At 39.2% G+C, this 15,799-nt stretch overlaps 2 protein-coding genes across 5 annotated transcripts in view; one reads left to right on the top strand and one right to left on the bottom strand.

Annotated features, from left to right (window-relative positions):
- Nucleotides 1-15,799, top strand: part of CMSS1 (cms1 ribosomal small subunit homolog) — a 234,937-nt gene that overhangs the window by 13,917 nt on the left and 205,221 nt on the right. The gene's annotated exons all lie outside the window — the stretch shown is intronic.
- The window catches only part of FILIP1L (filamin A interacting protein 1 like), a 198,020-nt gene that overhangs the window by 11,545 nt on the left and 170,676 nt on the right, over nucleotides 1-15,799 (bottom strand). For all 4 annotated transcript variants that reach the window (XM_068160667.1, XM_068160668.1, XM_068160669.1 and 1 more), the window contains one exon: nucleotides 5,294-8,048. In XM_068160667.1, coding sequence (XP_068016768.1) covers nucleotides 5,294-8,048 — 2,755 coding nt within the window. The remainder of the gene's footprint in view (nucleotides 1-5,293; nucleotides 8,049-15,799) is intronic.

The following is a 15,799-nucleotide window of genomic DNA, read 5'->3' as shown; positions in this document are numbered from 1 at the left end:
ACTGACTTGCTGTGATTTTTACACCAGTGCATTAATTTCTCTCCAGAAAGAGAAGTAATTTCTTCTTCCTACTCCAGAAGGATGTTAATGGGTCTGATGAATGTTTGTGGGACACCTGAAGTGCTTTTTGTATTTGCCTGCTGGATTGTATCTCTTCAGCCACGTGGTAGTATCTAAGGTGATGGGACCAGTGCTTTGGCAGTGATTTCAGTGCTCATCATCTCCTTGCCCTATCAGTTATGCTGATGCAGATCTTTAGGTGGATCCTGCTGTTTATTTATTTGTTTAATGGAGATGTGTGGATTGTGCTGGTGGCATTGTGTTTGGGGTTGGTTTGGTTTTATTAGGGTTTTTTGGCTTAGTTGGTTTGTGGGGTTTTTTTTTGGGGGGGGGTTGGGTATTTTTAACGTTTCTTCATTTGTTTTGTGGTTTTTGTTTACAAATACCTCCTGCCTCAGGTTAGTTTCTTGACCTGGTTCGCAGTGCTGCCTTCTTGAACAGCAATGACAGCATAACTGAAAAGGCAGTATTTTGCAATATGTGATGCGGTAGGAGTGAAGAAAGGTAGGGAACTTCTCTTGTCCATCCCTAGACAAAGACCCCATGATCTCAGGCCACCGACTGAGAAGTGAAAAGTTATTCCAGGTCTTTGTTCTTGTACCCAAAATGAAGATCATGTTCAGTTGGCATCTCTGATACTTGAGGCTGTCTGGGTGCCCATGGTCTGGTGGGTGCTACTGGAGTGTAGTCAGCTACATTTTGGGGCCACAGACTGCAGGTTTGTAAAAAAACTTCTTGTTTCTTAAATTTTTGAGGTTGGTCCTTTTCTGTTTTTTAGCAATTTCCCACATAGAGTACTTGGTGTTAATTTTAAAGTGTCTTTATACACCCACTTGTTCTGTACTTAAGCATAAGATCCTTTTCTGTTTCTTGGTAACATAATGTTTTGGTAGTCTTTGCTTAAGCCTGGAGATTAGGCAGTTGTCAGTTTTTGTTTTGCCTGTGTCAGTATCTGTATCCTAGGGACAAAGTCATCTTGCAGATGGTTATACCATTTCCATCACCTAACACTGCAGCACCAGTGCAGTCTTAATCAGAAAGTGGTGCTGTACAACTCTGTTTCTGATTATTTGGTCCCCAGTGTGGGGAGCACGCCTTCTTAAGCCTTGGATGAGACATTTACATACAGATCTTTCTCCTTACTGCAGCCTTACATTCTGTCCCCAGACACCATGCTGTCTGTTGTGCTTTGGATCAGGAATGTTGAGCTGTCTGCTTTTGAAACCTTTGTCATTTCTATTTCTTAATTAGCTACCCAAGGGAGGGTTTTAAGTAACTACCTCTTGGTGGATGGATGAGTACTTTGCTTTCAGAATACCATCATTGCTTCTTAATGTCTTGTCTTTCCTTTCCCCCCTTTTCCCTCCCTCCCCTAATCCATCCTCCCTGTAAGGACAAAAATGACAACTGTTTCATCTGCAATACCGAATCACATCAAAAAAATGAGTTACAAACTGTTTGTGCCACCCTTGCTTGCCTTCCTTTGCTTACTGAAATGAAGCTGAAAAGATGAAGGAAAGTGGACTGATAATTTCTGCCACTTTTACCAGTTAACTCTCCCTTTCTTTTCCTGGGAACTTACCCTCTGCCCTGAATCTTTTGGTTGTATATTTCAGAGGAGATGCTGATGAAGAGTTTTTGGAAAAGAGAAGCCATGATTTTATGATCTGCTGAAAACTGCTTTTATACTCTCTTTCACAGTTTAATCTGTCTGATACATGCTACTTACTTTGGGACAGGATTTCCCTTCAGCACTTAATTGGCTCATTGCATACCTGTCAGATTTTATGCTTTTGGGCAAGTGCTGAAAACACTAACAGCAATACTTACCTTTTGTGGAGTGCTTGAAAGTCCTAGAAAAGCTGCATTACTTGATTGAATTTTGGTAATGTTATGTGTGATGGTTTTGGGGTTTTTTTCAGAGTATTTAAATCAATTTGCAGAGAACTAATTTAATTTTCTCCTTGCTCTGCTGTTTTCTTTTTCTCTGCCACGGAAGCAGGGGAGTGGTGATCTGAACAACTCGAGATTAATTTGCAAACTGAATTTGTAAATAGGTAATTTCCTTATAATTAAGATATGCTCCCTATTTGTTGCTTTATGATAAAATTACAGGTATTTTATCTCTGTTGAAACAGTTAAGTTTCAGCTCTCAACAAAATACCTCCAGATGTTGATGTTCTTTGGTGTGTGCTCTGAAATATAGTTTAGGAATTCAGTCAGGATTATCAACTTTTATTCTGCAAACCTTAGTTTTAGTCCATAGAATTGTTTGAATTTTCATCTGTTGCAAGACAAAAATTCCATTGTCATGTAAGGTAAGACCTGCACATAGACTGTTTCATGAGCAGGGGACTATAAGCATCCCTTAATCAAGGTGTGTTTATAGGAAACAGAGCAAGTTCATTTGTAGGCAATGATGATGGCTTTAATTTGAATTAATAGTCATGAAAGGCTGCTTCCTTTGTCTTCTGTTAATTGGACACTTACTGGTTAACCATCACTGGTGTAAGAATTAAGACAGAAACAGATATCTTACCCTGTTTCATTATTAAACTTAGAAGTGGTATGAACTCTCACCTGGGTTTTGTATTTGTAGTAACTTGGGCATTGTCCAGAGGACTGGGTGTGCTTATTGCTGTGTCCTACTTTGTGCTTTTCCTTAACAAGGCATAATAGATGGCTGGGTGGTTAATGATCAACACATTTCTGCATATTCTGGAATGCAGATATGAGATAAAAGGTTTTTTTCTACAAGAGTTTTAAGTCCAACTGAAGAAAATATTAATGCTTCTGGAGGACAGCTGTTAGTGCATTAATTTTTGGAGACTGGGTGTTTGTTAATACAATGGCAATTGTGTACTTCAAACACAGTTACTCAGTATTGTTTGCAATGTGCCCCTGCAGAGAGCTTGGATATGGATCAGCAGGCTGTGCAGTAGAAGTGCAGAGGATGTGGTTTGTACATTTTAATATGGAATAAGCCCTATGGTTACAGATATGTAACGTGAATGTAGTTAAGTAACTTATTCATATAATTAACACATTTTAAACTTGTTATCATCTTGCCTGAGTCCTGGCTGCTGTCTTCATCAGTAGCTTTTGCTGAACTCAGTAGGAGCCAAGGTTTGCTTTGTGCATTTGTTCTGACTGAGATCTTAGTCAGATCTCACTTTTGCAGTCAGTGGAGATAAACTGAGACAAAACAAGTGGGAAGGACCACTTACGAAGCCAAATACCTTCAGGAGGTGTTGTATCAGCAGGGCATTAAGCCAGGCTTGTGCAGGTCTATGCTTTACCTTTTAAAATTTGCCACAGCTCAACTGTAATACCTTTGCTATATCTATTTCTGTCACATATCTTACAAGCTAATACATTTTTTCTTCCCATTGTTAATTTTACTCAGAAAACTATATGGGTAGTAGGCTGTGCTTTTCAATAGAAGAAATTGATCCTTCTAAAATCAGTTCTTACCCACAGTTGTAATAGTTTAGATTCCTGTCTCTTGAAAGGACTTAATGATAAAAGTCTCATTGTTATGTGAAAGCATGTGCCAAAGTCCTTTGCTGAATCAGTTGCTAAATTACACTGCAGAAATTATTTTTGCACTAGATGATGTAAACAGAATAAAGATATGGGTTCAGTGAATGAGGACTTTCAGCTTACCTCCAACCTTCCTTGTCGATAAGGAGGTTTAATTTTTAAAAGTACAGTTTGTGTGTTCTTCTTCCCCCCAACTCCTTCCCCAAGAGCATAAGAAGCAGAATTTTTAGAATAAAAATTCTTTTTAGAATAAAAGGTAGCTGGTCCAATTTACATTTGCAGTTTGAAGCTCATGAAGAAACGTTTGAAAGTGCATTTCAGGTCTTTTTGGGTTGACTTACGTTCTGCATGAAGTTGGTGCACTACTAGCAATATCTTCAGGGAGGTTAGGATTGACTGTTTGGCACAGCTGTAAAGGGCAGATTGCTTATCCTTCTGTCATTTTCTCAGGCATTAACACTGTATCCATCTTTGAAATACCTTAACTTTTTTTTATGGTACTCCTATTTACTATAGTACTAGAGGCACATGTTTGGAGAGTTGGTCTAGTGCTACTTACTGCTCTATCAACCTTACTGCTCTATCAAACTTACTCTGTCTCTTGTATGAAGAACAAGAAGGTTCACCATAGTTTGCTAATCTTATATCTGAAGTGTACCCATGTAATGTGTATTGTATGCTGGACTGATGGAATCACAGAATGCATCAGGTTGGAAAGGACCCTCAAAGGTCATCTTGTCCAACCCCCTTGCAGTGAGCAGTGACATCTCCAACTAGATCAGATTTCTCTGGGCCCAATCAGATTTGGCCTTGAATATCCCCAGGGATGGGGCCTCAACCACATCTCTGGGCAACCTGTTCCATTATTTCACCACCTTCATTGCAAAGAACTTCTTCCTTATGTCCAACCTATATCTACCCTGCTCCAGTTTAAAACCACTGCCCCTTGTCCTATGACTAGAAGCACTTCTAAACAGTCTGTATTTTGAGTATTATATGTGAATCCATTGTCTGAGTTGTCCTTTAAGTATGTGAATGTTTCTGTTTATTGTTTTACTGTGTACCTAAATGACAGCAGTTTTTCTGGGGAAAAAAACAACAAACAAACACAACCTGTGTGTGATGTCCTGATGATGATCTGAAATGAGAGTGCTACGAGGAGTTGGGAAACAGCAGGAAATCAAATCTTACCTGAATTTGTCAGGTGATGTTATGGCTTCATTCAAATTCTAGCATACATGCAAAAAAAAACCCCAACCAACAAACAAACAAAAAACACCACAAAAAATCCCCCCCACACATAACCAACAAAAATATTCTGCAAGCAATGATAAAAATAATCAATTATTTACTGTTTCTGTCATGTTAAAGTAATTTACCAAGGCAAATTGCAGTCAAAAGTGAGTTATTTTGAGAACGGAAATACATAAAAGATGCATTTATACAAGTGCAAGACTAAATATTTTACATAACTGTATTTCAGTGAGAAGATATACAGTAAGTGCACACTTGATAACACTAAGCAGGCAAACCTTAAGGTTAGTTCCATATACTGTTGTATAGTTCATGCACAGATCACTCCCAAAGTAAAGGGGTTGCTCCAAATAATTCTTGCTGGGATGAAAAAACAGGATGGGTTGCTGGTAAGGTTGTCAGCATGGATGGGGGGTCAGTTATAGACATTACTTACTGTAATTTGTGATTGCCGTGGGAGAGGAGTGGCTGTTGGTGTGATAGTAATACTGCTGGTGATTTTATTGGTGGGCTTACTGGGTAGGCCATTAGCTAGTGCTGGAGTTCTGTTGTCTTGCACTGGGTTACAAGGGCTGGTGGGCTTGGAATTGGTGAGAGCTTGGACGTAGGGACTTCCTAAATGGATGTGGATTTTATTATCCTCAGTAGTTATGACACTTGATCCCGTACTGTTAGATCTCTGGAACTGCCACGACGACTGCCTGTCTGGGGATACCCTAAAAACAGTGTGCTTGGCTCCCATCTCTAGAGGCTCCGGGGAGAGCATTTGTTCCTGAGAACTTGAGCCTGGTAAAGCCAAAGGGGACATTGTTCTTTCAGGAGTTAAAGAACCACATGATTCAGGAGTCTGAGATCTTGAAAAAGTAGCCATAGTAATAGGAGAAATTACATGCTCCGGGCTCGTGTAACTCTCTGCTGCTTTTGATTTTGCAGGTGTCAAGGAAGCATTTTGAATAATGGTTATTCTTTGCTTTGGAGTGCCACAGTTAGGTATGACTGCTGTGCTTGTGTAGGAGTGAGGACTTTCAGTGGTAGGACTGGTTATTTCAAGTGTTGCTGTGTTCTGTCCATGGTCTGGAGTTACTTTTATGTGAAGAGGTTGGCCAGGTGTATGGCTTAGCACGAAGTCTCCAGTCTGTGCACAATTTCCGTTTTGCTTTGTGTGAGTCTTTCCATTTTGTGGTTGGCTCTCTTTGGACTTCATCCAAGGGATCCATAATTTTTTGTTCACAGCGTTTGCACTGGATGAGTTGCTTTTGAAAGACACTGTTTGTTCCACCTCATTGTTGTCTTTGTCCTCATTATCACCATCTTCATACAGCTGCCCGTTTATGACCGTTCTCTCTAAAGGCATGAGAGTTTTATAATCGGGTGGTTCATTGTCTGCTGGATCTGTCTGGACTTCTTTAGAAAAAACTTGCAAGTCAGAAATTCTCCTTCCATTGAGCCCAGGCCTGACATTCTTGCTGAAGCGTCTATACCTGTCCAGTTCTTTTGTGAGAGTTTCCATTTCTCTTGCTAACTCCCTGTTCTTGTTTTCCTGCTGGAGGAGTTTCTTCTGTAAGACTGTGTGATCACCTCGGAGGTGACATATTAGGTCTTCTGTTGCCATGTATTCATGAATTTTCTCTTTCAGTGCATCTACTTCTCTGGAAAGATGACTTGATTTAGCTTCCTCTTCTTTGAGCTTCATGAAAAGGCGCTGCTCTTGATTGGACTCTGCCTTTTCTGTTAACTTATACCTAGCCACTTCCATTTTCACAGCCTCCAGCTCCTCTGATAGGAGCTTGGCTCTGTCCCGTTCACTGATATATCTTCGTTCCAGAGACTCAAATTCATCTTCAGTTTTCATAAGATCATCTTCTATGGCCTTCATTTCTTTCAGTTTCTGCTTAAGCCTCTCAACTTCTTGAGACAGCTCTTTGATTTTATTGTTTTCCTGCTGCAAGGAGGTGCTGGATTTAGTACTGTCTTTAAGTTTATTTTTAAGAAACTCTTTTTCAACAGCTTCCAGTGACTGAAGTCTTTTTCTTAGAACATTCACTTTGGAAACAAGATCACTTCCTTTCTCCTCTTCTGCTTTGAGTTTGTTTTTCAGTTCGTCTCTTTCTTTTGTAACACTGGATACTTTTTCCTCTGCATCAGATTTTGATTTCAGTGCCTTCTTACTTTCCTCAATTAGTTTTTCTGTGATGGACATCACTTTATTTTGCTCCACCTGAAGCTGAGAAGTTGCAGCTTGCAGCTTTTCTTCTGTTTGCTTTATTTTTTCTCCCATGGTTTTTCTTTCATCCACAAGCATCACTGTGAGACTTTTCAGTTTTGTTAAATCTTCTTTAAGTGTAAACTCAGTTTTTTCTAACTTGCTTTCAACTGCTTCAAGCTCACCAACTCTAGCTTTCAAGCCCTCCAGCTCATGGGACAACTGCTTTGTTAACATTTTCTCTCTTTCTAGGTTGCATTTTAAGGAGTAACATTCCTGTTTACTCTTGTTGAAAGCATCTTCTAATTTTTCCAGCTCCATAATTCTTTTGTGGAGCTTGTCAACTTCCCCTTTAAGGCTCTTGCTCTGTGATACTTCTTTTTCTAACTTTCTATTAAGTTCTCGGCACTGATCCTCCATTTTTATAAGCTCCTCATCTTTTCCTTCCATCTCCAGCAGTCGTTTCCGTAGTTCTTCTACTTCAGTCATAAGTGCAGAGTTCCCACATTCTCCCTTATTTATTTTATCCCTTAGGTCTTGCAGTTCTTCCTCTGCTTTTCTTAGAGATCTGTTGGTCTCCTCCAGCTCATCAATTTGTCGGCTGAGAGCAGTTAATTTTAACCGAAGCTGGCGATTCTGACTGTCTTCATTAGTTAGCTTGGCCATCATTGCTTCTTGGTCTTGGGAAGTCTTAGCACTTTGAGCTTGAAGTTCAGCCTCCAGCCTGCTAGCTCTCTGTCCTTCTTCTTGAATTTTTGCTTCAGCAAGAGCCAACTTCTTATGTGCTTGTTCTGCAGAGGTGATTAATTCTTGAATTTTTTGACTTTGTTGATTCAACTGCTCAGTAAGTCTTTGCTGTTCATCCACCACCATTAAAGCAAAGGATTTCAGTTTAGTCAATTCTTCTTTCAGTTTGGCTATTTTCTTGTTGCTTTCCTTCTCTTTTTTTGCCTGATAAGCTGTTTCTTGTTCCAGAAGCTTTTTCAATCTGTGAGAGGAAATAATATTGTATTTTGTAGTCATTCTAAGGGTCCTTTAAAGACACAGTTGAAATATTATGTCATCTCTGCCAGATGTATATGAACTTGTAATTACTTTTAACTACAAACAGACTTCTTGTACAAGGGGGAAGTGCCCAAAGGCCTTATTTTCTGCTTGGAAGTTCTTTTGTAATGGACAGTTCAGTATGATCATTTAGACTTAGCTTGAGTAATTATGTATCTTTGATTACATTTTCAGCAGTGGAACACAACTTTGTGGTGTTCTGCACTGAAACAACACTAATCTTGACTGTTTGATGAGGTTAGGGATGTGTAGGCAGCTCTTAAGCTTCTGTTTTGTTTTGTTTTTCTAAGAAGTGTGATTAACAAAGTGTTTGAGAAATTAATCAGCACAGCCCTCAGGGGCAGGTATCATTCACAGCTTCACAAACTTCCTAATAACTGCAAGTGACTTATAAATTGTCTTGATGTTTTGTAATGAAACCTTCTGGATGTTGAAGTATGTGAAGAAAAACCAGCCACTCTAGACAGTGGGGCTGCCTAATGTCAATTTCTAAGCCACACATCAGAGCAAAAAATAAACAGATAAATCAGTCCTCAGTGAAAATGCAGGCCATGTGACCTTGTGTCATACATAACACACACAAAAAAGCAGGCAGCAGATAAACATTTATCAGGTTATGCCCTTGCAACTTAAGAAAGCCTAAATATTTTGCTGTCTGTTAGGCTTGAGTTCAATCTTATATCCAAAACTTGTAGACACAAACTAAGTGCAGTCCTACTTTCACGTGATTCATGAAGGTTTTCATAACTGTAAAACCATAGAACTATTGATGGTGGAAGAGACCTTTGAGATCCAGTCTAACTGCTCACCTAGAGCTCACAATCCCACTACTACTACTAAGCCACTACCACTAAACCATGTTCCTAATTACCACATCCACGAGGCTTTTAAATACATCCACAGATGTATCTACCACTTCTCTGGGCAGCCTGTTCCAATAATTGATAAACCCTTTCTGTGAAGGAAGTTTTTCCCTAGTATCAAACCTGAACCTCTCCTAGTACAACTTGAGTCTGTTTCCTCTTGTCCTGCCATTTGTTGCATGTGAGAATAATAGTTTTCCAAAATTAGGTTTGCAAGTTTATGTTAGTACTCAGTCTTCACTAAGATGAAACCTACTGAATTTGTTAGAGACTTGGGATAAGGTTGTGCATTTGTTTATGTAAGATGCTAAGAACACCTCAAATAATTAGATTCTTTTGGAGACCATTCTTTGTCAGGGATTCAGTATATCTGGATGTGTTCATGAAATGTGTGGACATAGGACTTTGGGACATGGTTTAATGGCCATGGTGATGTTAGACTGATACTTGGACTTGATGATCTTAGAGGTCCTTTCTAAGCAAAAGAATTCTATGATTCTATGCTCATGGAGTTGTTCTGAGGTATGATTCTGTTTGGCTAGCACAGCACGTTTGCATCCTTTCAATTGGATTTTTCCTCCCAGCCAACTTCTAAGTATACTCTTATACTAAAGAAAAATATGAAAAGCCTAGGTTGAAGTAAGAAAGTATTAGAACTTCCATGCTTCACTGTTGTTCATATGTATGGTACAATTCTACTTGTGTAGATCCTGTGAGGGAAGTGAGTTGTGTATCGGGTCTGTAGCTGCACAAAATGACTGCCTCAGCACCCATCATCTCTTTTTCCTCCCCCTCTGACATATGTTGATGTCTCTCTAGATGTTGTTGCTGAAACATAAGATTCCTGTTCCACCTTTGTCCCTGTTTATTATTGTGATGCCCTTGTCCAAGTGATGAGTCTTTACAGCTTTCTACTCACAAGCTTCCTGTTGCAACCATCTTTTTAGTTCTAGAAGAGCTTAGATAAGGGCCTCCTTTGCACAACACTTCATTAGCTGTTGACTGAGTGGAGGCATGTATTTCTGGCCATCTCATAGGCTGCCTTGGGGGCATCCCCTTTGGCAACACTGCAGTTTTCTGGTATGGAGAGAGGAAGTTCCTGCCACTCTACAGCTGACTATCAGACTAGTGTAGAAGTCTAACTAGGAAATTTTGTATAACATCTTCATCATCCCTGCTATATTATTCTTGTACATAAGTTGCACTGTATTGGATGCAATTCCATGCTTTATGTGAGAAATGGATAGAATGGAAAGTAGCAATAAACAGTTAATATCAAAGCAGCTCTGGATTATTTGTGAGAATGAATTAACACAATGAGGAAACAAACATGAAAAGGTGTAAGAGGAGAGGGAGTTTGTGAAAGGAGCTTGAGGGAATGCTGCTGCTTGACAGAAGAAATAAATGCTGAGAAGACTGCATCCTATCCAAAGGAAGCATTTTACTATGTTGTTGGTGTAAAAATTTTTGTCCACTTTCAGAGCTACTTTCATTTTGAGTTCTTCTTGGTATAAAAACCTATCTTCCTTCCCCACCCTTGTCTCCAGATGCTTTAGTAGTGAAGTTCAGTTGATGATTTACCGTTGCCATAGATATGAAACCATAACAGAAGCATAACTAACAATTTTATTTGGAATGAACTCAGTTCTAGTGTGTGCATGAAGTTAAGACATCATTTATTAATGCTGTTAAAATAGACTTGGGCTTATTAGCATATGATTTATTTTAGCTTGCTTCACTATAAGGTAGTTTTGTAAGGCAATTTCAGCTGAGGTCATTAACAGCTAAATTAATCAGTGTTTTACCCAACACTTCTACATTAACTGGTTGAAAGCTCTCTGGCCACATGAAACTGTAATGCTCCAGTGACTGATGGCACTTGAACTGCTTTAGAAAAAAAAAAAAGACTTTTTAGACCAAATGGTAACCAACAATTGTAAATGTGCATAAATAATAAGTAAGAAATAAAAATTGACAAAGCTTTGAGTGAATGATCTCAGCAGTCCTTATAGTGAGCATCAGTATATGTACAATGTGGGAATTGGGGAGTTTTTTCTGATTGTTTTCTCTCTATTCCCCCCCTTCCCCCCCTTCATTCCTTCGTTTCTCAAGCAAGCTTATCTTGGAAAGCTTGGGACTTGATTCAGCACTTGAGGTTCTAGTCCAAACTGAGTGCCGAGTGAGGTAGTCTAACTAAATCTCTGATTTGAATAAAGTGTCTGAATTGCTGGTGTCTGACCTGGGTAATTGTATAAAGTCTGGATTTTCAAGAGGCTGTGGTCATTCCAAAAGACTTTTTGAAAACTGTATACTTATCCATGTATTCCTGTACAGAAATATTTAACTATTCCTACACAGAAAATGCCCTCAACAGGGCTGAACAAATAACGATTTCTCAGACGGTTGAGACTGATATTGTAAAAGTCAGCTGGGAGTTCAGCTAATATTTGTATTTTACCTTGGCTGTTGAACTCCTGTTCTGTGGTTCAGTAGGTCACAGCAACTGTGTCTGCACATACGCACTCAGGAATCAAAGAGGACTCTAAAATGTTTGGAGGTTTTGTTTGTGTGTTTGCTTTTGGTTCGTGTTTGTTTGTTAGTTTAAATGAATTGCTGGTTGTTGGTCAGCTTTTTTTGGACAGCCTGACTTCTGCAAGTCAGGGCTTCGTTATTCATGGTATGATTTGGATTGGAAGGGACCACAAAGATCATCTGGTTCCAACCTCCCTGCTAGACCAGGTTGCTCAAGGCCTTATCCAGCCTGTTCTTGTACACCTCCAGGGAAGGGGCATCTATGACCTCCTTGGGCAACCTGTTCTAGTGTCTCATCACCTTCCCTGTAAAGAATTTCTTCCTAATACCCTGTCTAAATCTATCCCTCCCCAAGCTTCAATCCATTGCCCCTTGTCCCATCACTACAAGCCATTGTATAAAAGTCCCCTCCCAGCCTTCTTATGTATATCATTTGAGATAAGGCAGATGTAATGTTTAATTGAAGAAGTGCTGTCACTGACAATAGCACTTGGTGACATTTTGCATGTTTTTGTGACAGAAAATACATTTTGCTAACTCCCTCCAAAACACTTTCTTCCTGAAACAGAGTATTCATGGTATTTGAGAGCACAATTTTACCAAAAATATGCAAAGGTCAAAAAAAAAAAAAAAATTGGCTTAAGAAAATAAGAGTTTAGAAAAAGAATAGGAGCTCCCCTCCCCAATAAAATATTTTTATTGTTTTCATTTCCAGTTGAACTTCATGATCCTCTAGTTCCAGATTAGTCAAAAGCAGCTATATCATTTAGTCAAAGCTTTTACGGATAATTCCAAGCAGTTGACTTCATAGAACTAGAAGAACTCTCTCTGCATCCAAGACAGCAAAAACAGGCACTGGAAATTGTTTTTAGGAACATGAATGTTAGGTAGTTAAACAGAATCGGGGCAGTGTCTTACTACTTCAGAGCTTCTGTTATAAATTACTGGGGTTTTGTGGCTTATGATCTTACTTGTTTGCAATACCAGTTACCTGCTTTTTTAGTCCTTAAAGAATGTGCATTTGTCTACTTTCACTGCAGTTGCTTTCCTCAGTACACATGCTATAACTTCCTGATGTTAATGCCTTGTATTCAGTCATGCTGTCATGTGCTCCGGAGTTTTTTTCTAAGTGTCTATAGCTTAAGCTACAGGATGTTATATTTAGCCACACAATAGAATCATAGAATTGTTTTGGTTGGAAAAGACTTCTAAGATCATTGAGTTCAACCATCAACCTAACACCACCATGATCATTTAAACCATGTCCCAAAGTGCCATGTCCACACATTTCTTGAATACCTCCAGGGATGGTGGCTATGACCTCCCTGGGCAGCCTGTTCCAATGCCTGACCACTCTTTCTATAAAGAAACTTTTCCTGTTATCCAACCTAAACCTCCCCTGGCACAATTTCAGGCCATTTCTTCTCATCCTATCACCTGATACTAGAGAGATACTATGGTTACATATTCTCTAGAAAATGTGGGGACTCCTAAAAGAGTTCATTGTCTTGATGTCAAGTGATAGAGTTTTAAGTGTTTTCCGTTGTCATGGGGGAACCAGCATTATATCAACACTGTTTAATTTATGCTTTAGAGGGTTCTAAGGGGGTGCCTTAGTCCATTCAGTTTCAGGGAAACCCAACAAATCTTGGGAGATGGAGATTGCAAGACCCTTATTTTTGAATTTTTGAGCTTTTTCCCAGAATCACTGTTATTGGAAAACACCTTCAAGAGCAGCCAGTCCAACCATTATCTATCTCTGCCAGGGCCAACAATAATTATTCTGAGAATAATAGCAATTAAAGTGTTGTGTTTGTTTTTTTTCTCTGTGCAATCTTGTAATAGCAACTTTAGAAAAGGCTGAGTTTTTTAAGGATGCAAGGGAAAGAAATGATGGTTTGTAAAACTGCACATCCACCACATCATCTTTCTGTCTGTCTCTTTTTTTTTGCCTATCATAAACATTCATCTTTTTATCTGGCTTGTGCTCTTCACCCTTCCCCAGGTAAAAGATGTGGCTTACTAGAGGTCCTGCAGGTTATAACACGAGGGAGACTTGCCTGTAAAGCTTTTGGACATGTGCTTGAATTTCCCCTGTATAATGCAAATAAAAGCACTAAGCTGAAAGCTTTTCAATGTAGATGAAGTCATACCTCCTAGTCTGAGGCATTCTTCCCAGTTAGCAGTAAGCCATGATCTGGCCTTTCATAAAAGAAGAAACATGCTTCATCATTTCTGGTAAATCTGAAGCTGTTGTAATTTTTTGACACCAATGCAGTGAAATGTTTATTTTCAGAAAAAAGCAGATCTCTCTGTGCTTCCACTGCGGCAAAGTTTGGGTTTGATAAAATGGGTTTCTGCGTTGGGAGTGCTCTTCATTTTTTCTTCTTTCTTTGCCTACAGTTTTGCTTATTGAGGTGTAGTTTTTGTGAAGACCTATCTTATAGCTACCTTTATGGCTCCCTTTATTAATGCTTCTTTCCCCCCTGCCCCCACCATAAAGAAAATGGAAAGCCTTTGAAATGACAGCAGCAACAACATGCCATAGCTGTTGTGTAATCTGTTGGCTTTATCTGATTCAGTCAGCACTTTCCAACAGAATGCAAACACTCCTTTTCAAAATTTGCTTTCCAGTATGTTATTTTCATACATATATATTTTAAATCATTATCCAGTTTCTACTAGGATGCAAACCTCCATAAAATGGCACAATTACAAGGAGCTATGTGTAAGGCAAATTTCCTCATAAGGGAATTTGTTTCATAAAAGGAGGATGTTTAATGAGCGAGGTGTGAGTTCTGCTTATTACTCCGCAGACTTCTACAGAGTAATTAATGCTTTATCTGATGCTTAAAATGCTGACTTGCTTTATAAGTCTTTATAAAAGTCAAATATGATGAATGTTTTTGCCAGTCCTGGGTTAATGGGCAAAATTTCAAATAGAGGGCTGGCTGTATTTAGCTGTGATGCTGAGTAAACATACGCAGATAATGTTAGTAGTTATTCTGAAACAGTGACATTTGTGACTGTGATTTCACAACTGCTAAGCCACTGGAAAGTGATACAGGGATATTTGCACTCAAATGTTGTGAAATTAGTGACAATGTTATTCAATTAGTAAATTTGGTGACAGGAAATGGCACGATAATGTTTTTAACAAACACATGTTAGTTAATTTAAGACTGGACTAACATCACTTCCAGTTGGAGTGATTTTAATTCGATACTAAAATTCACTTTTGTTTTCTCATGAAACCTCAGATGAAGAAAATCATAGATGAAGAAAATCATCTGGTTTGAGTTCTTCTATCTCTGCATGTTGTTGGGAATCACCTGTCAAAACATCAGGGTTGTGTAAAAAGCATTAATGCTTTCTGTGACAGTAACCCTTCAAATGTTATTCATTCTGACCATTCATTTCTAATCTCATTATGGTAGCCATCCACCTCACCTTGAGATTATGATAGAAAAGTCTGGGTTGTTTAGGTGGGAGTGAAGAATTTGCTGTGCTTTTAAATTGTTGGTAGGTTTTTGGTTTATTTTGGTTTGTTTGGTTTTTTCCCCTTGACTGCATGTGCTGAAAAACAACCGTAAATTACCAGTGACCTGGCAAGACCACAACATTAATTATCTTTACTTGAAGTTAACCTAAGTAACTCTGGGTCCCAAAGCTCATCTACTAGAAAACATGACAGAATGAGCTGTGAGCTGGACTATGATGCATCACCATTTTTGAGATGCACTCTTACAGAATCATTAAGGTTGGAAAAGACCTTTAATATTATCTAGTCCTACCATAATCCAACTACCATCACCACTAAACTAAATCCTGGAGTGCCATATCTACATGCTTCTTGAACACCTCCAGGGATGGTGACTCCACCACCTCACTGGGCAGCTTGTTCCAATGCCTCTTTCAGGAAATATTATTTTCCTAATATCCAATCTAAACCTCCCCTGACACAACTTGGAGACCATTTCCTCTCATCCTATCACTAGTTACTTGGGAGAAGAGACCAACACCGGCCTCACTCCTGCCTCCTTTCAGGTAGTTGTAGAGAGCAATATGATCTCCCCTTAGCCTTCTCTTCTCCAGACTTATCAACCCCAGTTCCCTCAGCCACTCTTTGTATGACTTGCTCTCCAAACCCCTCACCATCCTTGTTTCTTTTCTCTGGACTTGCTCCAGGACTTCAGTGTCTTTCATACACTGTGGTGGCTAGAACAGTACTCAAGCTGTGGCCTCATCAGAGCCAAGTACAGGGGCACTGTCATTTCTC

Source organism: Melanerpes formicivorus, unplaced genomic scaffold (genome assembly GCF_026170545.1).
Source record: "Melanerpes formicivorus ecotype bairdi unplaced genomic scaffold, bMelFor1.0.p_v2 SCAF_51, whole genome shotgun sequence".
NCBI classification, from domain to species: domain Eukaryota; kingdom Metazoa; phylum Chordata; class Aves; order Piciformes; family Picidae; genus Melanerpes; species Melanerpes formicivorus.
This window is presented reverse-complemented; position numbering and strand designations above follow the sequence as displayed.